Source organism: Homarus americanus, unplaced genomic scaffold (assembly GCF_018991925.1).
Source record: "Homarus americanus isolate GMGI-L3 unplaced genomic scaffold, GMGI_Hamer_2.0 scaffold30858, whole genome shotgun sequence".
Lineage (NCBI taxonomy): Eukaryota > Metazoa > Arthropoda > Malacostraca > Decapoda > Nephropidae > Homarus > Homarus americanus.
In genome coordinates this window covers 1,304,619-1,329,705 of record NW_024737697.1, presented here as the reverse complement: position 1 = coordinate 1,329,705, position 25,087 = coordinate 1,304,619, and the positions used below count along the sequence as shown (strand labels likewise).

General features: G+C 35.6%; 1 protein-coding gene across 10 annotated transcripts in view; it reads left to right on the top strand.

Moving 5' to 3' along the window:
* Positions 1 to 25,087, top strand: part of LOC121873532 (protein draper-like) — a 125,030-nt gene that overhangs the window by 80,545 nt on the left and 19,398 nt on the right. For 5 of the 10 annotated variants that reach the window (XR_006090261.1, XM_042377139.1, XM_042377141.1 and 2 more), the window contains 17 exons: positions 76 to 244; positions 504 to 581; positions 3,589 to 3,597; positions 8,599 to 8,753; positions 9,683 to 9,895; positions 10,162 to 10,299; positions 12,201 to 12,412; positions 13,014 to 13,180; positions 14,133 to 14,261; positions 14,638 to 14,910; positions 15,917 to 16,123; positions 16,343 to 16,498; positions 17,473 to 17,649; positions 19,260 to 19,370; positions 19,916 to 20,069; positions 21,554 to 21,621; positions 24,732 to 24,803. Coding sequence is in view for 9 of the 10 variants with exons in the window: in XM_042377139.1 (XP_042233073.1) it covers positions 76 to 244; positions 504 to 581; positions 3,589 to 3,597; positions 8,599 to 8,753; positions 9,683 to 9,895; positions 10,162 to 10,299; positions 12,201 to 12,412; positions 13,014 to 13,180; positions 14,133 to 14,261; positions 14,638 to 14,910; positions 15,917 to 16,123; positions 16,343 to 16,498; positions 17,473 to 17,649; positions 19,260 to 19,370; positions 19,916 to 20,069; positions 21,554 to 21,621; positions 24,732 to 24,803 (2,488 nt within the window). In the remaining variant the exon portion in view is untranslated. The remainder of the gene's footprint in view (positions 1 to 75; positions 245 to 503; positions 582 to 3,588; positions 3,598 to 8,598; positions 8,754 to 9,682; positions 9,896 to 10,161; positions 10,300 to 12,200; positions 12,413 to 13,013; positions 13,181 to 14,132; positions 14,262 to 14,637; positions 14,911 to 15,916; positions 16,124 to 16,342; positions 16,499 to 17,472; positions 17,650 to 19,259; positions 19,371 to 19,915; positions 20,070 to 21,553; positions 21,622 to 24,731; positions 24,804 to 25,087) is intronic. The other 5 variants (XM_042377142.1, XM_042377145.1, XM_042377143.1 and 2 more) reach the window with 4 other exon arrangements.

The window sequence follows — 25,087 nt, the reverse complement described above, 5'->3', positions numbered from 1 at the left end:
GACTGCTTAAATTTTTGCAAATTTTACTTTTATGAATGAAAAATATTGTATTAGCATTGAAAATGTATTTTACAGAGCCAGACAAAAACTCGAACAGTAGATGTGTGTTGTTCGGGCTTCACCAGAGTACCGTCTGATGACCGGTGTATCCCTATCTGCTCAATGGACTGTATACATGGGGTGTGCATCAAACCTAATGAATGTCGTTGTGAGGCTGGCTACTCTGGGTCCAGCTGTGAGATAAGTAAGTTAATACAGTATAATTATTTTTACTACGTTGTTACTTTTTTCTTCTGATGCCTACATTAGTTGATAACCTCATTTTCTTATTTACTGTAAGTACTGTACTTCTAATTCATCTGATTTACATAATTTTCCAAATGATTGTTTTCCTAACATACTGAAGAAGATTTTTTTTTACTTTTAGTCAAGCCAAAGATGATTTAATGTTTCCTGATCACTAATTTACGCATTTAAAATTGTTCATTACCTTTGGATTGTAGATGACTTGGAGTTTGATAATGACCACATCACAGTTGAGAATGGTTTGAGCCCATGCTCTGGTCCAGATTGTTATTCTTGTGAGTAAAATATGGTTTTGCTGACACCCACCTCAACTCTTTTAGCTGCCACCAATGTACACCGACTAATATGCTACTTAGTATTAGTTCTTGCTAATGTTGTCAGAAGATTAATATGCAAGGCTCATTGTCTAATTATTTTTGAGACATCAAAATTGTGTGCAATAAACTTTTTTCTTTAATTAAATGAAAGATCTGGAAACAGTTGCCTATTGTGTCCTAATTATTTTTATCACTGAGAATTGGTGACTAAAAGAATCCTGGAAATTGCCAGTTACTGTATACCTGTAGTCCTGAAAAAAAAAAGGCTGTGTGCAATATGATTGATCTAAAATTTAAGAAAAAAGGCTGCCCAGTTCTTTCATTTAAATAAATTGCCAGTGTTACATCTTTGACATTCTTTATAACCACTGTACAATATCTTTGTATGTCCTTGTCTTGTCTGATGATATTAGCGTATCTAGAACGGTTGTCTTTAAATGGCTATGGTCTAGGTGGTGGTCCTCACATATGGTTTTTGTTTAAAGATGGGTGTTGATGGTTCTCATGTATGGGTTTTGGGTAAAGGTGGGTGTTGGTGATACATGTGGGTTCTTACAGGACTGGTCTTGTGACAAAAATTATACAGGTCAAACAAAACAATAATTATAAACAATTTATTTTTTGGATACAGTACAGAAACAATAAGAGCAAAGCAATGTCCTCCAGGCTTGTAGTGCTGTAGACTCTTCAATTTTAACTCAAAATGTAAACTGGCCCCATATTTCCAGGACTGCCACAGCAATAGGATATAACAAGGCCAGCCCTGGGTGCTTACGGAAATATGAAACCAAGAAACAATTTGTGCTTAAGGTGGTTAGCTTTAGCTGGATGTTGGGATATTTTGTTTTGTGTTATGTCCGTTTGTTGATGATCAGATATGTATTAATAAGGAATACTGTATAACTGAATGGTTAATATTTCTCACCTTCTTTCAGAGTTTAAATAATTTCTTTTATACGTACCAGCAAAGGGTTATATCAAAGTCAAATGGCCATCAATAACTACAGTATTGGAAATAAATATGCTTTACTTTGTAAATCTCACATTATTGTATAGAAACTGTAGCAAAGATAAAATTTACCATTTTTTATAACTTAGAAAAGTTACTGGATGTGGCTGGAAAAGTCGAGTATGATACGTTTTGAAAACAAAATAAAATTGATTGGGGCTGAACTGATTAAACCAATACAGTACAGTTACAGTGTTTAACTCATTCAGATAGCATCAACTACTTCTCAGCCACAGAGAGTATTCTTAAAGTTTATAATTGGGTACATGTCAAGTCATTATAGGTTTTAGCATTTAAGAAATCTGTTGGTATGAAGTTGCAGTTTTTATATTAGTTCAACTGAATATTGTTAAGCCAAATGACACTAATCACGGAGGCCTGATTGAAAAACTTTGTGGCAGCCCCATTGTAATCTTGTCTTGGTCTCTGTTTCTCCCATCCACATCCCATAATGTCACACTTCATTAGTAGATTCATAGTCTCTTGTTTTGGTTATCCATCCGAATTTCTTCCATAATATTATTGTTAATTAAACTGATGGATGAACATTAGTCATTCTCTTCTCGTTTTTACAGTTCTCATACATCCAATTGATTATAAAGATGTTTGAGTGTTGTTAGATTGGAACTAGTTCATCTTGACAGTTAATGGAAATAACTTTATTTAATATATTTACTCCTCTCTTAATTTTGTGTGGGGTGGATTAACATGCTCAAAAACCTCAAAGATGGTACTGTATATAGTCAGGGAGTTTTGGAAAGTACTTGTAGAGAGATATAAGAAAGGGTTGATATTAGTAGGCATACAGTACTCTCATCTTGTTCATACAAAGTGACTCCATAGCCTCCATACTGATTCACAAATGCTTCATGTCATATCACTGTGCCCACTAGGTAGAGTTGTCAGGTAGATTAATAACTTTGTTACAATTAAAGGAATTAAAAGGATTGATATGATGAAGAATGAAGTAGAGAAGTCCTTTTAAAAGTATTTGGATGAAAGCTTATGAATATTTAATTAGATTAAGGGAAGGAAGGGGAGAAGATTGCTTAAGAAATAGTTTGAGCTAATGCCAGAGTTGGTAAGGTCTAGGAATGTCGGTGAAGTGTGCCAGGGAGGGAATACAAGACTTAAGCACAGTAGAGAAGACTTTCTGAAGTGGATTAGAGAATGAACAGTCATAATGTTAAGTCTTCTCCACTAGTCAAGTGATTTACTGTAATCATGAGTGTTCAGTTTTTATCTCAATCTGAATTCACATGAGATCAGGATTAAACTTCCATTTTTATATACTGTACAGTACTCGACTGTATTTCCAATTTCTTGATTTGTGAGAATACCTTATTATAATTATTTAGAGAATATGAACTTGAGTGAATCAAGGGAGAGTCTTCGTTGCTCTTGATTGAGGCAACTTTAGTCCATATTGGGAAAAAGATTTGACGAGTGGTTTTTGAAACATGGTACAGTACTGTATACAGTGTTACTGTACCTCTTTAAAATGGGAATGTGATGTGATTGATATGACATTAGAAAAAGGATTATTTCGACTGTTGAATTACCATTTTCATCCCCTGGGTACAAAGTGACTTAGGCCATCTTGTGTGTGCATTTTTATATATATATATATTTTTTTTTTTCAATCTATTTTTCACAGTCCTCTTTCATTTTTTCTTGCGCATCATCATCCTTTTCTCCTTAATTTCCTCCAAAGGATGGCAAACAATCCTTGGAATCCTTACAGCATACAGTATGTATTATACTGTGTGCCTTTTCTGGTCACAAGATTAGGGTCTCCGTAATTTAGGAGGTTCACCAAGCTAAGTGGCCTTCTGCAGGTTGAGCAGACCTACGTTTTAATTGTGTACATAATGTGATTGCAATTTGTAATGTGTTTTGTGCTGTCTATATAATGTTGAACTCACAGTCTCCCTGTTTGTCTTTCTTGGCCCACAGCATTAAGGGGTAAGTCATTTGTTAATTGAATTATGGCTGATTTCCTCTTAGCTGTGTAGATGTATATGGCTGCAGTTGCAACCATGTTAAGTTTTAGCAATACTAATTTCAATAAATAAATTATTTCTTGATGCCTAGATGTTTCTTCTTGAAAATGTATTTGTCGCTATGGTTTTGAATGTGCTGCATCCAAAATTGCTACGATTTTTATTAACTTAGTGCCAAAGTTTGTGTTTGTTAATTATTACTTAAGTGAATAAATTAAATGTGAGCAATTATTTTTAAGTTCTTATAAGATAAAACTGCTTCAATCACAGTTAACAGGATAATTTTGCTAAAAATGTATTTTAAGGTGTTATCAGTTACATTAAGTATTTGCTCCATTGTTTATGATGTGACAATCCATTGTTGTGGATCTGCATGTGGTAGATGTTGTTGTTGTTGCCTATAGGTTAATGGTTTTATTACTCGGCCATTAACAACACAGTCCTTTAACGTTTGTCGGATAACATGACAGAAACGACAATAATGATGTAAACTTTGTAGTGATGATATAAGGTTGAATGCACTGTCTATTTTTTATTTTACCAAATATAGTCTGAAATCTGTCAATAAACTTAGATTAGTTGTGTGATGAGTGACCACACAAAATCTATAACCATTAATGAAGTTTATACTAGTGTTTGGCATCATAAGAATGGGTTTCACTCTCTTTAGTTTGGATAGAATGTTAGTGTTTATGTAGAGGTGGCCATTCACTTTGCGTTTGTCCTTCATGGATGACTCTACATGGTCTTGCAAAACTCTCCAAACACTTGCCACCTGTTTGCCACTCTGAAGTTAGCGAGGAATGTAGGAGTCAGTTCTCTCCTTCCATATTGCAAAGTTTAATTTTCAGAACTTATGTAAAACCTCTATCATAACTACAAATAAACATTTATATTCTTTAACCTAATAGAGAAGAATTGCCTCGTGCAAAATATAAGATTACTGTATTCTAATTTCGGTATTTCCAGCATAGTGCAGTATGTAGTAGTTGCCTTGTTATACTTTTTTCTAATGAAACACACTGGTACTTCTTGCTACAGTATTCATATTTTTGGGTGATTTATCAAGTACCATTGCTGACTGTCCATAATTCGCTCGATGTAATACTATCTTGTTTCTTTCTCAGATAAAAGAAAATATAAAAATGCAAATTTTCTAGATTTTTTATTAATTATTTTATGGAGAAGATGATCATGTTTCACAGAGTCTGGTGATGGTGTGAATGAGTGTGGGAGGGGGAAAGTGTGGTGAGATGAGGACATACAGAGGTGTGTGTGTGTGTGTGTGCATGTGCGTGCGTGTGTGCATGCGTGTGTGTGTGTGCGCGTGCGTGCGCTCCAGTTCACGAGATGTGCCTGTGGCCTCTTGACTTGCTCAAAAGCTGTAATATCTCTGTTTTATGTAAGATCTATCGAGAAAATCCCCAAAATATTTGTTCCAAGTGTACAACAAATTATAAAGGGGCATAAGTAAGGTCCTCCCACTAAGTGACTTAGCTCCACCCCATTAGTCGAGTGTAAACAGCTAAGCCAGTGACCTGTGTTGGTTCTGTGGTGTCTATATGTTTAGCTTACCAATAAGCATTATCCAAATTTTTAAAGGGGTAACTGCGGCTAACCTACACAAGCGTGGAAAATGGCCGTAAAACGATGACATACTGTAGGTGGCATTTTTTTGCCTACTGTTTCCCATGAGGACTGACGCGGTGTCTTCATCAGGATGAGTATAGATAGTGTGGCACTGGTGGGTCATAAGGGTCAAAGTGTCTTAACCACAATGTCCTAACCTGAGCTGGCTGTTTTGGTCATGATCGATATATTATGGCATTCAGTGGTGAGGAGCTGAACTTAATATTGTCTTGTACAATTCTACTCGAGAAACAAGCCCACACTACATTATCCATTCCTTCTCAATTTGAAAATTAGTGATGTCCAAAGTCTATAACAGGTTTTCAAATATCTGGCTTATCTCGTTTCATATGTTAGTCTTCACAAAATATCTGTCAGTTTGAATTTAAAAAAATAAAATAAAGGAAAGAAAAACAATTGACTGGCACCAATAACGTTTAAGAAATAATAAAATGGCTGGAGCAATCTTCTCGTTATCTCCTAAGTCACCTCTCCATCCATCTTGATCTCCCGCAACTGCTTCTGGCGTGTCTCCATCGTAGAGGATCCTGGACCATGTGTTCTGGGGTAACATCTGCATGCATCCAGTGCTGTATTCCCACCACATTTTTGTGCCAAAGAGATGCTAGCTTGCTTTGTTTAGCTCCTGGCTTCCAGCTACTCAGCATGACCAAAATTCACAACATGTGGTGGCCCATTGGGCAGAGCTCACTGAAACTCAATTGACAGGACAGAGACATAATGATACAGGCATTGAACACTTATCTCTATGGGGAACTTCTTTCTAGGATATGAACACCTCTTTTTTGAGGGGGGGTTGCTCTTGTTTTCTTTTTGTTTGGATTTCAATTTCTTGGCTGCTGCAGACAGACAATCCATGACAACTCTGAACTGCAGACCTATTGCACTATTGCAGTGAGTGCAAAAAAAGCCCATTTGGAGTCCACCATGTTCAGCTTCCTGGCTGTGGTGAGTGCAAGAAGAGCCCATCATGTGTTCCTCTTGGATGTGATGATCTGTAAGCACAGGGTGACAGTGTTGATGACTGCACCTCTGTTTCTCCTGCATACTTGGCTAGTGAAGGTAAGCCTGCAGAAGCTATTCTGACAACAATGCTGCCTCTAGCCCTTCTGATGTACTGCAACATTATGACAGCACTTGGCATTTCTGTATTGTCCATCGGTGAACTTTGTCAAGGGAACCAAATAACTGCCCATCTGGATTGGGTAATTATTCACCCTCGCTCTATTTTGTCTGGGTAGCTACACTTAGCATTCTAGCTCAAGGCATCAGGCTGGTGGTTGCCACATGGGTGTGCTCTGAACTGGAATCTCTTAGTGGTTTTGGTTAGATAACCGACATGCCACGACATCAAGCAGGTAGCTGGTACATCTGTGGGAGTATCTGTGAACATATTTTCTTTTATGTACACATGACCCTAATGAAATTCACTTTTGATATTAATTAACTTGTTACTTTTGTCCCTAACAGGCAGTCATGCCTAATGTGATAGCTTCAGGTGAACCATCAATTCACATACATCATCACTTACTGTGTTATATGTAATTTCAAAACAATACACTCGAGGATAACAAAACAATCCAGTTTCTTCATCGCTTAGTGCAACAAGCGGTAAGATCATTCATGTTAATTTTCAGTGTCGGATTATTCATCACAAATGCTTTATAAGTTTATAACAAGTGGCTAAAGTCAAAATGGTTTACTGAATGTTAATATTTGGCACTTAACAGTATTCATTACATACACCATGACTCAAAATTATAGTTATCAGTATTTCTCAATACAGTATTTATCAAAATTGTACAATGATTGCTACCTTGTTTATACATCTCATTTATTTTCAGTATCCATCTCAAATGTTGTGCAATAAATAGTAAAGGCACTAAGACAGGTTACATCAAAATTATCAATAGTATCTATCACTATTTATTAGTCGAAACATACATAATAATAGAATTGTTTTTTTTAATTAGCGGTGTTGACAGTCCGAACAATCACATGAGCTGGTAGCTTGCAATTAGGCAAAGACACCTCACTGCCTCCTTCAAATATAACAAAGTGGTCTTTGGTTTTCACTCAACTTAAATCAAATCGAGGAACAAAATAAACAAATAAAACATACTAAGATAGGGATTTATATACTGTAGTAATCATTTGTTACAGGGGCTAGTGATGGCATGAATAAGGTGTGTGTGCGCGTGCGTGCGTGTGTAAAGGTATGTTTGAGGGTCAGACGGGGTGACCCATTCCACACTAACTGCAAGATATGTTAATATGAGCACTGATTGAGAGACCTTGGATAATATCTCACTCACCAGACAGAATTAGAATCAGTTCATCATAAAAAATAAGAGTTTATTTCTCGGGTAATCAAAAATATTTCTAGGTCATTTCAGTTGACCTCATAAATTTTCCTCTATCATTGTACAGTAGTTGCATGTAGGGAGGGAATATGTTTAAACAATTATCTGGACACTTTATATAAAAATGAAAAGAATTAACATAGTTAAACACACAAACACCAGCTCACCAGAAGTGCTTGTTGCAGATTACCATAGTCTAGAAAACCTAGAAATCTTTATGTCCCAAGTGGAAACTCTTTAAAAAGGGGCATAAACTAGTGGCACTGACAGCATAATAGTTTGGCTTATTGATTAGTGATACCCAAACTGTTAGAGATAGGTTGTTTTCTTACACTACCCAAGAAGCAAGTGGGATTTTCTAATGCCGTTTCCCATGGGGACTGAGGACATGTACATTTCTTCAAGATCAAGTGTGTAGGTTCAGTGCGGCACTTGAAGTGTGTAGGTTTAGTGTGGCACTGGTGGGGCATTTGAATTGAAGTGTCTAACCACAACATTCTGTCCCAGCCTTGCTGTTTTGGTCATGGTCAGTATTTTATGACATTAAATGGTGAGGAGTTGAAACTTAATACAGTATTACTTTATACAGTTGTACTTAAAACAAGCCTACGTATACACTACACTGACCAAGATAAATGTGCAATGTGTTACTGCTTTTTACTGTAAACATTTAACTATAATATTTATCTTTTGATATAAATTATTATTTTTAATATTCTATAAACAGTGTTGTTATTACAGTATTTATTTTGTGTATAATGAATTTCATAGCATAATTTATATAAATTTCCTGTAGAGTATTTGGTCTCGGTTTCATTTAACATAAATTAAGATCGATAATTATTGGTCAATTTTAAATACGTAACCGATTTAAAATATTTCTGGTGACTGAATTTATAAAGTTTGAGTACTGTACTGTATTTATCTTATCATAAACATAACTCTTCCAGCTTGTCCAGAGGGAAAGTGGGGTGTGGACTGTAAATATGACTGTCCATGTCGACACGAAGGAAAATGTGACCCTTCCTACGGTAACTGTTCGTGTCATGCCGGGTGGATTGGTCCTTACTGTGAGGAAAAGTGTCAGGGTGGATACTATGGTGTGGTGAGTTACATCCTGGCTTCATCTTTAATTTTTCTTTATCTTCTGTTATTTGCCTGTTTTATCAGTCAGCCTTCTAGTGCATTTCCAGTACTTCATGTTAGTTCCCTTAATTTTGTTCCTAGCTATCTTCTCGAGGCTTTTTTTTTTTTCTTTGTCAAGTCAAGAACATACAGTACATACTTTACCTTCATAATCTATCATTCTTTCTCATACTGCTGTAATAATTCTGCTACAGTACTGGTGTGTGTGTCTTCCTCAGTAAGGCCTAAATATGTCCATCTATTTTATCACTCGCTTTACACAACCCAGCAGCACCTGTCGGCAGGAGGCCATCCCACAAAAGTTCCAAAAACTACTCGGTACTTTCTGGCCATTCCTGCATTCATATGTTTCCTTACTCATTGAACATCTCTCGAGAGACTTTAACCAAAAATTATCCTCCAATATCTCATTCTGTTTCTGCATACTGTATCCTGAGTCATTCTGAGAAGACTTTTTCTTGTCTCGAACGTACATTTACCAGAAACTACGAATACTCTTTTTTTTGGGGGGGGGAGAGGGCTCTATATGTACTGTACTGTCTATACACATCCACTCTAACTGCCACACTAGTTTAATTACCTTTCATCTTCATTTCAGTTTTAGTTTTCTTACTCAGTTTTGGATAATTGTGTTTTAAACTCGATATCACAAGAACCTCTTTTTTTTTCTTTTCTTTTTTTATGAATATACAAAAGCTTGCATTTTCTTTCTGACTGTTGTATATCCACTGCCTAAGTTTGTAAAGTCTTTGACAATCGGTGTAATTGATATGAAAAGAAATTAATGAATATTTTAAAAGGAAACCTAGACTGCTACAGCAAAAACTGGAAAAACAATTATTTGATTATTAAGACATACCTGCATTAATATTTGCATTGAAACTGCAGGACTGCAAGGATCGATGTCGGTGTCAGAATAGTGGAACTTGTGACCATATTTCTGGGGCCTGCCAATGCCCTCCAGGTTGGACTGGTCCTCTGTGTGAAAAATCTTGTCCTCTGGGAACTCATGGTACTGCCTGCAGGAACAAGTGCCAGTGCCAGAATGGAGGCCACTGTGATCCTGTAAGCGGGAAATGTCAATGTCCGTCGGGTTGGACCGTAAGTAGTAATACTGTACAGTAGTTGGTGTACTTGGTGTGAATAAATGTTGCTTCTAGGAATTAATGATATAAAGTTTTATTGGTTTAATCTCGTGTGCATGTAGGTGGACCAAAGTTATTTGTAAAACCTTGCGTGTCTTGTTTAAGTATAGTAAATGAATAAATTTTTTTACATCAGTAATGAAAACCTACATTAGTAAGTACAGTAGAATGTAATTTTGTTGTACAATAATTCATGATCACTTTAGCTTCTTAAAATTTCAGGGAGATGTTTGTGCCAACCCGTGTCTTCAGGGAACTTGGGGCCAAAACTGCTCAGAACTTTGTGACTGTTATAACTCTGCTACCTGTGATCACATAACTGGTCGCTGTAAGTGCACTTCTGGATATGTAGGGAATAAGGTAAGCACTGTTTATTAACTTGCTGCCTCTTTAGACCTGTAGTTCTGTGTCTTTAGATACTCTATCTGGTCATTGCAAGTGCCCTTCTGAAACAGTATTTCAGTATCTACACAATGCTAGGATACTCAGCATCATGATTACCATAAGTTTTGAGGCATTCCAAGAAAATTAGTGTGTACGCTGGGAGGAAGGAAGGCTGTCACTGCCTACAACACTCCTCACTGCCCATATCCCTACAGAACCTACAGCCACTCAGCTTGGTGAAAAATCACACCAGCTGTTTGATGATAGTTTCACTGAATAAAATAAAGTATTTTTTAGGGGTTTATTCCACATTTTATTTTTATTTTGTATGCAACACTAGACGTACAGAATACAACTCTGTAAACTGACTGTCATCAGTAGCCTTCATTGTGTTATCTTTCATTGTGTTATCTGTAGGCTACACAGTACAGTATGTTAACCCTTAGGCCCTGGGTGATGTTCCAAAACGTCCGACTATTTTCCTGCCTTTTTTTTTCACGATTTAACCCCACGTGGGGGGGGGGTTACTGCCAGCAGCACCCTAACCCGGGTTAATATCTGCCCGAGTACATCTGCTTTGAGGAGAAATACCAGGAATGGCCAAAAGTTCCTGAACATTATGTAGATCATAGCAAATGTTGAAACTGAAGGCCACTCATCTCGTTACAGTTTTCCATCCCTTTGAGGACAGAATCACCAACATTTTGGCTCATTCATTAATGATTGCAGACTTCAACAGCTCCTCGGTTACTGTAGGTTTTGTTTCCCTTTTCCCGTGTGATTTTATCAAGATTTATCTTATCCACGTTTTCATTTTGGATCTACATGAAATATATATATACAGGTATATATATATATATATATATATATATATATATATATATATATATATATATATATATATATATATATATATATATATATATATATATATATATATATATATATATATATATATATATATATATATATATATATATATATATATATATATATATATATATATATATATATATATATATATATATATATACTTATTTATTTATTTATATATATAATTTTTTTTTAAGGGATTAGCCCACCCGGGCACAGGTCACTGACCTACATCGGGGTCTGGGGGAGGCAAAATTTTAATAATAATAATAGTAATTCATAGTAAATAAAAAAATTTAATAAAAAAATACACAATTAAAAATAATGTAATAAAATAATAATTATAACAATAATAATAACACTAATAATAATGTTAATAAGAACGATAATAATAATAATAATAATAATAATAATAAAGAACCATAAGGAAATACAAAAATTAAAGAAAGGATCAAGAGTGAGAAACGATATATGTATGTTGTGTTGTCGGTGGTAAGAGAAACAATTGAGACCCTGCAATTGTGTGTATATGAGGCAGAAAGTCAGATCAGCAACCTGGGACTTGGTCACAATTTTAAAGCACATCTCAGAAGGAATCCTTTGGTGTGCCAATCTACCCATAATGGTAACACAAACCCGCAAGTGGAATTAGTCCGTTGATGGAGTCATATGTTATATTAAGTAATGAATCCATGTTTACTGATGACAGCCTATGAATAAGTTGTATTTTGTTAAGTTTTCCCCTTCTCATAAATGTATAAAACAAATGCTTATACTGTATGCACTGTAATTAATTCTTTCACTATGGGGGGACCACTTTTAATTTATTTTTTTTTTTTGGTCAATGCCAGATGATTTTATCCAGCTCATAGGGGAACCTGTACACAAGGGGTTAAAATTAAGCACTGCCAGTTAATTTGATAAGTTCTTGAAAGTTAATTTTATTTAAGTACAGTTATCTAAAATATACCCATTCAACATTCATATTTAATATTATTCCTCAGTGTCAAGAACAATGTCGTCTCGGTACATATGGAGTTAACTGTACAGAGAGTTGTAGCTGCCACAATGGAGCAACATGTTCTCACATAAGTGGCATCTGCTTCTGCAAGGATGGATGGCTGGGTAGTGACTGCTCTATCCCTGCGTGTCCTCCTAATCAGTTTGGTGCTGGATGTTCAAAAATATGTTCTTGTGAAAAAGATAATACCGACAGGTAAGACTTTATATATGTTGCTTTGACATTGTATTTAATTTTCATAAGTGATAATATACACAGATGCTTAACTAACCATATTGCATCTTAGAGTATTTTTCTGGATAAACCGCTTTTGATATACTGTACAGTACAGGGTAGTCTTACACTAAATATTCAACCAACATATTTTCTATTCTTGCATACACTGTACAGTAATGTAAAGAAAGTTGTTTGATATGGAGAAAGGTAAAGCTGCTTGGAAATCCTGTTCTTTGAGAGCATATAACACCGTGCACTGTCCTATATTGATAATTACTTGTTTATGTTCTCATGCTGAGGGATTCATCATCCTTCCAGTGTTGTTTCTCAATGTATACAAGTGTCCGTAGCTTCACTGTCACTGCCAGACTACCATGTAAGGTCCTTCTACAATTGGTTCAACTTAAAGTCAATGGCTGAATTTTCTAGAAGTTATTCTACACTATGACCAGCCTAAAAATTTGGAGAGAACAAAGTATCTTTGCTATACTGGGGTACAGTACTGGAAAATTTCACTAAAGTTTTTACTATAAGTTATTGTAACAGATTTTGAGTCATCTTAATCATATTTACCCTGCAGGTGTCATCCATGGACTGGGGAGTGTGAGTGCAAGGCAGGTTGGGCTGGAGAAACTTGTACACGTGCCTGTCCATTTTACAAGTTCGGAGAAAAGTGCGCCAAGAATTGTCAGTGCAAAAATGGTGCTTTTTGTGATCCAGTCAATGGTTCCTGTATATGTGCACCTGGTAAGATGAATATATTTATTTTGTTTTAAGGTTTAAATTCTTTTGTATTCGGACTAACCATATTGTTCTTGGTCCTTGGTGTGGAAGGGGAACACCATAGCAGAGTACATGAAGGATAATGAATGGTAGCAAATGAAGGGGTGGGGTCTCTTTTGATTCTAGTCTTTCTTTACCATAGCACAGAAAGGATTGGAAGTGTAGGAATTGTCATCATTAGTATACACATTGTAACAATACTCTCAACATAAATTTTTTTTACATGGCATCACTTAATATCCTTGATTTTGTGTGTGTATGTATTTTATATACAGTACATAGCTATGTACAATGTCAGTGTTGCACTGTCTGTCGCACTGCCATGGGGGTAGAGAAGTGGTGTCCGTGCTCTGCTATGGGAGGAGTGACTGTTCTCACACTACAATGGGACTAGTACTCTTGGTCTACTGCTGACTCTTGGATCCACATTATCCTTTCATTAATAACTGTTTGTCAGTTTTATGATTTTGCAAGACTTTTCCTTCACTAATGCTGTTATAATTTTCATTTTACTACAATATATTCTAATTGTCATACTTTCTTGTGTGGTCTTTCCTAATTTATTTATAAGCAAGTGGAAACTGCTTCATAAACATTTAAATTATTATAATTACTCAGCAAACATTCTAGTGTTACTGTTGAGATTTCCTTTAAAAACAGAGATAGTCATTCACTAAAATGAATACTACTTACTATACTGTGTAGAATTCATTAAAGATGTGATCCCACAGTGCATCTCAGAAGAGTTGTGCTATTGTTGCCTATACATTATTTTTCTGCATGTCTTTGAAACTTTACTTTGATTAGCTTTGTATGTATTACTGGTAATATTTTAAAGATTTCAAATTTGTAGGTTTGAGTTTTGATTTGGTATAATGGTGGTATTTGTGTGTTTATTGATCATCTATATTGGCAGGTTATCATGGAGAGCAGTGTGGCAAACACTGTCCTCAAAACAGATATGGGCAAAATTGTGAATTGAAGTGCCGCTGTGATCATTCCCTAGGCTGTTCACATGAGTCTGGGAAATGCATATGTGAACCAGGTAATTTCTAATGTTCTTCTAAAACAATTTTGTTTTACTTACTTTAGCCAGTTTTTGTAAATACTGTAGAATACATGTTTTCTTTACATTATGAAACTTAAGTGTGTTCTTAAGTGTTGACTACATTTCCTTAAGTAAATACAGGCAATGCTTAAGAAGACTATGAACTGAAGCCATATGGTTTCTACATTAATTATGTTGTTTAAACAGAAGTTAGAATGAATGGATGACATTAAATAGTTAGTGCATGTTTACTTATGATTCCAGCACTCTTGAGAAATAAATTAAATGGTCTGAAAGACTTATTAGAAAGTTGTTGTTATATACATTGGCAATAGTAAAAATAAAAGTATTGTTTGCTTTATGTAATTTTCAGGCTGGGAAGGTCAGCAGTGCTCTCTTACCTGTCCGCTGGGTACATATGGAGGCAATTGTACCAGGAAATGTGATTGTAGGAACAAGGGTTCATGTCACCCAGTAACTGGCAAGTGTTCTTGTGGCCCTGGACACACTGGCGAGAAATGTGAGAAGACCTGTGATCAGGGCTATCATGGCATGAGTTGTCAAAACTTCTGTGCTTGTGTTGGGCCAAATGTTGAGGGATGTGATCCTGAAACTGGGAGGTGTATATGTAAACCTGGCTTCCGAGGTAAGTTAAAATTTTCATTAATTGTTCATTATTATAAAGAAGTTTACTTTGTAGTGACTGATGACAATAAAAAATGCTGTTTTAAAATTTATAGGGAATGATTGTGCAATACAGCACCTGCTGTAATAAGCATAATTTTCTTTTTTCATTCATAATCTACTAAACTTGGCAAAATGTGATTTGGTGATTGAATAATCCACCTCATCCAGTTGAGAATAGTGTTGTTATAGATCGATTATGTAAATAAATTCAGCAATAATGCATTATTTACTGCAAATTTTTTTGAGAGAGTGGATTTATTTTCAGAATATCCCTGTTTAGATATTATAAACCTAATCTCTCCTCAAGATAACCGAAAACTTTGACTCATAGATATCCAGAAGTGTTGCATGGACTTGACATAATTCAGGTATCCCCAGGACCTGCCTTCAAAGACAATTTAATCTTTTGTAATTAACACACCTCCCATGAGGTCTTTCATGCTCTGTCCACTCAGATTTAGTATTTGCTGAACAGAGCAAAAGATTGATGTGGAATTGTCAATGAATTTGGCACTTTTGCTTCTGAAAATTAACTTGAAAATTTGGAATTTGTGAGAAGTTCAAACCTTCTGGCAATGTTCAGAGTTTGAAAAAGTGTTCCATTAATGGTGATGGTAACTCACCAGTCACAAGAATATGCTACATTTGTTTACATTATTGTCTAAGGGATCAGAGTCATAAGATAACTCCATCATGTATTCAGTTCAAAATATATAAAAAGGTTTATGACAAGAAAGCACTAAAAGCTAGATCAAAATATATGTTGAACATAATACTGCATAACTACAGCTTAATCCATATAATGTAGTGTCAGATGCATAATTTATATCTGATTTACAGTATGTGTTATAGTTTTGGAAATACATTAATATCCATGTTATTTTTAGTGATAAGATAAGTTAGAACAATTTAATTAGTATTGGGAATGCTGTTTTTGAGCCACAGACTGTTTATTTCCTCGGCAGGTGTCAGCTGTGAGTCCCACTGTCCTCGTGGATTCTATGGAGACTCTTGTACAAAGAAGTGCGACTGTAAAAATAATGGTTCGTGCAACTTACAGACAGGGAAATGTACATGTGAGCGAGGATGGCATGGTGCAGCCTGCAACACTCCCTGCAGAAATGAAAGATATGGAGTTAACTGCTACCAGATATGTCCATCATGTGTGCATGGTGTGTAGAGGATGCAGTGTACTCATGGCAGTACTTATATATTTTGAACATATGTATAGAAGCTTTTAAAATAAAACAAACTTATGTAGATGATTAATGACTGTTCCTTAATAGTCAAACGGATAGTGCGATGGGTTGTAGTTGAATATCCCAAAAAATCTACCAGTAGCATAATGTCAAGAGTTAATTGAAATACTAAAATATAAATTTTGTTCACAGGAAATGGCACCTGCCAGCCACAGTTAGGAAGCTGTGTTTGTGCAGCTGGTTGGCGAGGACCTCGCTGTGATCGCACGTGTTCCCCGGGTATGTGGGGAATTGCCTGTGCCAATGAATGCAGATGTCGTAATGGTGCCGAGTGTGATCATGAAACAGGTATAGTAAAAATAAGTAATCGAGTAATAACTGCTATGAATGTTTTAAAGCATTGTAAGGTTTTGGTTATTCTTTGACAGTTGCCAGTACTTACTGTAAAGAAATGATCCATATAAATACGGTTTGTCAAACCCACTTCTGTGTGTGTCCATCCCTCTTTAGTTCCATTTTTTTTGTCCATGAATCAATCTGTACATGTCACTCAGGCCTGAGGATTTTCCACTGATTGATGGTTGTCTGACTCTTATTGCCAGTTTGGTCATTTTTGTTCAGTGCAGATCTGGTGTAGAGGATTGGGATGGTGATGCCCAATCAGTTTGGATAATTAACACAGTAATCAAACCCACACAGATAATTAATTAAATGCATATTAGAAATAGGAGGAAAGAAGGAGTGTTTGCTTGACTTGGATACAAATGATTTCCTCACTCCCTTAAGGCCAGTGAAGGTATTAAAAGGGATCTGGGAACTTAGCTTGTGCCATCCTTTCCCAGCAATGATGAAATTTATGCCTTGGTCATATTACATGGGAGTGTTACTTATGCAGAGCCACAACAAACCCTGAAAACTTAGTATGTCCTCAGCACCAGTCTTGTTTCTTTCCCATAAATAAATTAATTTTAAAGAAAAAGTACCATTGAAAGATTTGCACATTCTCGTTCAAGATTCTTCAAACACTGCTGGAGACAGCTGGCAACTCAAGGCCGTTTGTTTACTATAGCATGTAGTAAAAATTATGAATGAATGTAAAAGTGATCTGTGATTAGTTCCCCGTTGCTTAATTAATGGTTGGGCTTTGTTGTTTCGTATTATATTATGCTACATACTATAGTAAACAAACGGCCTTGAGTTGCCAGTTGTCTCCAGCAGTGTTCGAAGGATCTTGAACGAGACTATACATTACAGGGTATATATATATATATATTATGTTATGATATATATCAGGAAGGTTGAACATGTGTGTTTTCTTGTAGGAGAGTGTCTATGTCTGCCAGGATGGAGAGGTGGTGACTGTTCCCAGCCATGCCCCCCTGGGACCTTTGGTTACAATTGCCTTCAAACTTGCCACTGCCGTAACCATGCCTCTTGCCGTGGGAGTGATGGATTTTGTGAATGTAAGCCGGGATGGATGGGACCTGGTTGCACCCAGAGTAAGTAGAGTAATATAAATCACAAGTATAGTTTACGTAACTAACTATTAGCATGAGCCAGTCATAGAGTATAATTATACTGTGTGTAGAAATTACCAAGTTTTTCTAAACTTCAACATGTTGAAATACATTTAATGAAGCTAGAGAAACAAATTTTAAGTTGTGACCATTTGTGTAATAGGGCTACTCCTTTTCCACAGACATGATTTTCAGTGGAATTACTTTTATGTAGATCCAATCATAGCTGGAAATGTATATAAATGGTCTTCATTTTTTCCCAAAACTTTTCCAACTTTAAAGTATGGAAACCAGAATCAAGAGCAAAAACGCCTTCCCTTCCTTCACTGTCATTCTTACTATTGCTGTAACAGATATGCTCTGCTATGATATTCCTCTCTGTCTGGTTGACCCTGACATATAAGTTGGATCAATGGGGCTCAATACTGTAATAAAGAGTGCTACTTTTGTCGATAGGAAGGTTTTGCTATTTGATGTCATTAATTTGAGAGATGAGATGTTTACCCCTTTTTTCATTTAACATCTAAGCTTTACAACGGGACTTTTTTTTTTCTTCCAAATGTGATCTGTCATCTCTGAAACTCGTTGACAATAAAAACAATAATTAGAATTGTTGGTGCTACACGGTGATGGTGTTTCAACTCGTTCCACATTTATTATTCCCAAGATTAATGTTATCCCTGACCATGTTTTTGTTTTTTTTTATTAAATACAAAAAATTAAACTGAAAAGAACAAAAATCACTATAATTAGAAAATTGAAGCTTAGAAGTGAGGATCACCAGCTTCAAGTTGTTCTACCAAGCTTATGATAACTTCCTTTTTTTTCTTATTTCGATGAAAAAACCATTTTGTCTCTCAGAAACAAATCTCAAAATCCAACAATCCAAAAAAAATATACAAATGTCTTTCTATAGCAAACCACTCACTACAAAGAGTGATCATTGTAATGAAATTAATGTAAAGGAGAGTTTGGTTGGTAGACTCTGGTTAAATCAGCTTCCCAGTTTGGCAGGAAAATGAAAGAATTACAAAATGCAGTTTGACATTCATAGCACATCCATGGAGGATCTGTGACTGTCATGGAGGAACATCACCAACACAAGACCAGGTGCATCGTTCTGTTCTTGGACATTTCATCACCGGTCCTGTATAAACGAAACCTAACCTAACCATAGCTTCATCGCCTCCAAAATAAAGGTATATTATCAAAATTTAATAAATATAACATGATATTCAACGGCCCGGTGATGAAACGTCTGTCCACCACAATATTCATAGCACTGGAAGGATAAAGACAGAACACCAGGATAAAAGTGTCTGATGTGATTTTCAAGTAATGTTTTTTCAGGGTGACTATGGGTAACTGGTCTGCTATTTTAGTCTATCAAGATTCTTAAATTAATTATTTTTTAGGAGTATCTGCTTTATTGTACAAGGTGTTCTAAATATTCCTATGCACCTGTAATAATTAAAAATACAGTTTAGTTGTTTACAGCAGTCTCTAGGTGACAAGTGATTGCCAGCTTGGTAATAAAACTATATGTTATACAGTACTGTAGTTTGAGTGGAACCATTGTATTCTTTTTTCAGCTTGTCCAGAAGGTTATTTTGGACGTCAGTGCTTGAATGTATGTAACTGTAGTACAGACAATTTCATCTGTCATCCAGTTGAAGGTTGCAAGTGCAGACATGGCTTTGAAGGTATGTGAAGTATGACTGTATAGTGATGTAACATGTATAGATTTTTTTGTTTTAGTAATTATTAAACCAGATACAGAACATTAGAAAGGGCATATTGTGTGTTCAGGTCTTTGTCATTTGCTGTAAAAGTTAAAACCCCATATTAATATTTCAAATGTTGTGTTACCATCAACATAAGGAAAGTTGGTGTACAAATTCCCAAAATATAAAAATGCTGTAAAATTGCTCATAGACTTAGTTTGTGTCTTTTGATAAGTGAGGTAGTTTTGTGCATTAGAAAGGTGGTGATGTTCTGTGCTGTGGTGGATGTTGATGTATTTGTACAATTTCTTTATTGTACATTATGATCTAGATAGTTTTATGCAGATGAATTTTTTTCAGATATTGCTTGGATCAGTATAAACACTTAACATGACCAGACCTCCTTACTGAAAGAAGAAAGCCTCTCAAAATTTGTAAACCAATTTTATTTAATTTCGTAGAAACTGTGGCTAAATATCTATTTAATTATAGTCACATGATGAGAATATGTTGCCATCTTGCAGGTAACATGTGTCACATTCCCATCACGAGTCCAATAATCAAGGACATGGAGCCAGTCCTGCCCATCACCTCAGGACCCAACAATGCTGGACTCATTGTTGGTGTTGTCACCATCATTCTCATCACCATTGTCATTGCTGTTACTATTTACTACAAGTAAGTTAGAATAAATCACATTACCTGTAGCTGTTTTGACTCTTGGCTGTCTTATGTTAAGTACCCAAAGGTGTATTCATTTTATTGCAAGGGACTGTTAATAAAATGGTTACCCAGCCCTTCACTTTGATAAGAAGTCAAATTTGGGACTCTTGGCTTTATCAATGTATTGTGTTCTATAGTTTTAGAGAATATATATATTGGCTGATCTCTATCCCTGCATTACCCTTCATATATTTCTTCAGTCTCATAGGTTGTAATTTTTTATGTTTTGCCCTTTACGAATTACAATTTTTTCCTCTTTTATACGCCTAAATACTCCTCTCTGCATTCTAATTTCTCGTCCCATTTTTTAACACATTGTAAGAAACAGTTCCTTGATAGTTTTACTGTATTAATAGGTAGTTTAGGAGATTCAGTTCAGTCATTGATAAGGAATTTGTCTTCAGTATATTGTACATGTATGACTGGAACTGTTCGGAAACTATTGCTACTCCTTATGCTGTACTGTAATACACTTTGGTTTGGTTACTGACTGGTGACTAAATAAGCTTAATGTTGGTCACTACAGGGACTAGCTCCACATGCATTTTTTCAGCAGCGTGAAATGTTTTGATTTTGTAAGTACACTATATATATATATATATATATATATATATATATATATATATATATATATATATATATATATATATATATATATATATATATATATATATATATATATATATATATATATATATATATATATATATATATATATATATATATATATATATATATATATATATATATATATATATATATATATATATATATATATAGTTGCTTTCCCCCGATTATAAGCAGCTGCAGTGCTAATTCCATATACTTGTACTGTACCTTCATCCCAGGTGGCTGTTAATGACTTCTTTTATATGGTTCTTGGTGAAATGATCCTAGTTGGAGTGGTTACTGTGCAACTCCTGAGGCATTTAGAATAGCACCAACATTCCTCATAACAAATAATGATGTCGGGTAATATGGACATGACTGCAACATGGTACATTCCTGTAACAGAACGAGGGCAGAAAATATGCAGTACAGCCTGAAAATTAAGCCAAGTTAAAATATTCAGAAATACGCCCTTGCTATTCTATATGCCTCTTGTTGTTTCTGTAACTTTTAATGAAATCTATACCAGTCCTTTATGTTTGGTCCTTAGACAGTTAACTTTGAAGTAATTCTTAACACCATTAAAAAATATTGGTTTTAACGGGTGACTGATCACATGGTATCCAATTGGGGCTCCAGTCCTGTTTGGTCCCAATCCAAATGATTAGATTAGGCTAAGACTTGGGCTCAATTGACTTAATTTCTTTTTGACATAGCTTAATATGAAAAGCTAATACATGTACTGTATACTTGTGCTCATTATAATTTAGTTACTGAATCATTAGCTTAGTTTCATTACATATGAAAGTGAATATGAAAAAAAATTTCAGACGCAGACTGATGCGATTGAAGCGAGAGTTGGCAGTGGTTCAATACATCGCTGATCCCGCAGCTTCAGGTAAGTTGATATATTTACTTGATTAAGTCTTTTCATAATTTACATGTATTAGTTGTGGATGTTTGTCAAGGGTGATTTTTCTGCTTTCAATTCCCCTATTGCTAACTTCTACTGATAATTCAGGGATCTCTGTAATATGTAAATTTAAAGAGTAGTTTTGTCCAATTAGGTGGTTGTAATACAGTGTATGTAAATTTAAAGAGTAGTTTTGTCCAATTAGGTGGTAAAGCTGAAGAATGGCTGGTATAACAGATAAAAAGATATATATATATTTATATATGTGTGTGTGTGTCGGGGCGGGTGGACCTAAGAATGACTTGAGAAAAATTATAAAGGGAGAATCAGTTTTTGATGAAGTTTGGGGTGTAAATAGATCTTCATATAGGAAGACCAGTGGGGGGGTTCAGAAGAAGAAAGGGATTTGTCTATGAAGTGTTTGGGTTAAGGAATATAAGTAGACAATATTTGAAGAATAAGAAGAATTTTATTATTGGCTTTTAGGGATCTTGTAAAGGCACAAACTTACCATTAAAGAAATAATAGTAGTGTTGTGAAAATACATTGCCTAAGTGGGTGTTGAGTGCATATCAGTTTTTGTAAGGAAATTGAAGCATTGTGTTAGTGTCATGGGAAGAAAGGACAGAGAAGACAACAAGAGTGATGGGAGTGAATATGAGCTTTGCTTGTTAGGGTTAAGGAGTACAGGTAGGAGGCGAGTTGGGAGCAGTTTTCACATTATACCTGTCACATTGATTATTTAATAGACAGTATAGATGTTAAGTGAAATGAACTTGGAAGAGCACAGTATGTAAGTTGCAAGGTGAGGAAAAGTGTGTGTGTGTGTGTGTGTGTGTGTGTGTGTGTGTCTGTGTGTGCACATGTGTGTGTGTGTGCGTGCGTGTGTGTGTGTGTGTGCGTGCGTGCGTGCGTGCGTGCGCGTGAAATATTCCTGTCATATGTTTCAGCCTTTTCTTGTACTTTTGTAGTCTTGCATCCCTACTCCCTGCCCCATATCATTTCAACTCATTCTTGACATTCCTGTACCCATTCCACCACACACACACACACACACACATACACACACACACACACACACACACACACACACACACACACACACACACACACACACACACACACACACACACACACACACACACACACACACACACACACACACACACACACACACACACACACACACACACACACACACACACACACACACTCTCACACACTCTCACACACACACACACACACAAAAATGAAAAGAAGAGTAAAGAAATGACAGTTTATTTTATGGAAACTTGATGAGGAATTTCTTACTCAAGAAAAACTAAAGGTAATGATAGTCATTGAAAAGTAGTGTAAGAAGAGTAAGTTTGTTTAGTCCTTGGAACTACCAGTAAGTTTTATGAGAACCCTGAAAATCAGTTAAATGGACTTTACTCTGTTGATGGACTCTCGTACAAAATTTAATAGAATGTAGATATAGCTGTTAATGTTAATAGTATTTATGTGCTCTTCTACTCTTTAAAAGAACATTTATGATTTTCTCAAGCGGATGATAAATACTGTTTGTTCTTGACTTAGTATTTATGTGCATAAATGCTGTTGCTCATTTTCAGTTACTACCCGTAACATGTAGGTGCTGCTTGGTTGTTGTAAGGTGATTTTCAGTCTCTTAATGCCTAACTAACAAAATCCAATCTTTCTTTGGGCACTATTGTAATGTAAATTTTTAAGGAATAGGAAGTACCCTGTAATAATGCATATATTCTATTAAATTTATTGGCAGGCTTATTAAAAAGAAATGGTTCATTGATAAGTTAGTGCATGAATGGTCGGGGATTTCTGGGATCTACTTGTGGGAATATCTTGTATACTCGTAGAAACTTTAGAACAAGGATTTGATACTGAGAGCCAGATGAAGTGGTGTGAAACAAAAGCATTATTAAGGAATTTACCCATGTGACTCATAGATAAATGAAGGTGATCAGTGTACCATACTGTATTATCTAAATTGCTTTAGTCTGTGCAGGAGCTTCCCCCTGAGAGGATGGCCCTAACACTGCCTTAGCAGAATTAAGATTCTGAATGAATTAACAGCCCTCTTTTGTCTTAAGTGATTTATTATTTTGCACGTATTCTCTGTGTCAGTCATTGTAATTTTTGTTAACCAATGAGAATTTGGGGAATGAACCAGAGGTTAGTTAACACCTTCACATGAGGGCTGTAAGCTCACACAGTTGTGTTTAAATGTTCACTTGTGATAAAGTTCCAAACTTGGCCGGTGTTCATCAGAGATTGTATAAATCTACCTTGATGATGATGATGATGATAATTCACAATCTTAATTAGGGATGTTCCAGGTTCATAAACTCCTTGCTTGTATTTGAATTATGATTGTTTGGGCTACAACACTTTGGTATAATGATTTAGCTTCCTGCAACCTGACCTGCTGTACAGTACTGTATGGGAAATCTTAGTAAAATTGGGGTCATGTAAGATGGTTCAGAACCTCAACCCCCATAAATATATTGCTCCTATGGAGAATTGCCGGTAGCTTTTGGGCTCCGAACAATTACCTCACGAACTGGTCCTTCATTCCCCAAGCAGGATGTTGCTGTAATGCAGGTGTATTATTTACGTGTAATATACATGCTCTATCATGGTTCCCATACTTCATGCACAAAAAATTTACCAATTAGCCCAAACCTTTGCTTTCAAGTATACATAACCTCACTCTGGAAAAATCCTACTTCTTACAACATAAGGATTAATTTAATAGCCCTTATTAAAGTTAAAGGGGATGTGTAATGCTTTCACGCTGCAAATTATTATGGCAGGACATTTTCTACTGTATTTTCCCCATTTTTATATATATTCTATTGCTAAGCTTTGTAGTAAACCTGCAAAACAATTCTTATGCATGACTTGGAGCAGAACTAGTTAACAATATGATTATAGTGGATAGGTGTGACATTAACCCTGCAAGACTCATTTGGTGTTACTTATGAAGATGTACACCTATGTGGTTCCAACAGCTTTGTGACTGTGTAGGAAGATTCTATTCTCACTCTCTCTTCTTGCACGCTTGCCCAATATAGAGAGACCCAAGGCAGTTGAGAGCAAAGAGAGCACAAAACTCCGTGCTGCAAATAAGCTCTCGCAGAAGTCTGGTGAGATTGTCCTCTTTCACTGTTTTGACTCTTCTGCTGTTGATTGTGTGGTATGCCTTAGTTTTTCCTTATGGTGGTGGATTTTTCTCTCTAGTTTTCATTTTATGTGCTTAAGGTAAAGTACCTGTACATGGTTTTTATTAATGTAAAGGCTTAGTTTTTAATTCTCTTGACGTGAATTTTTACGGTGTAGAGGTGACAATACCCACGGCATATGCCAATAGTATTTGTAATTATGAAATTGGATTCATTACAAATTGGTGTATTCCCTTCGACAAAGCTTT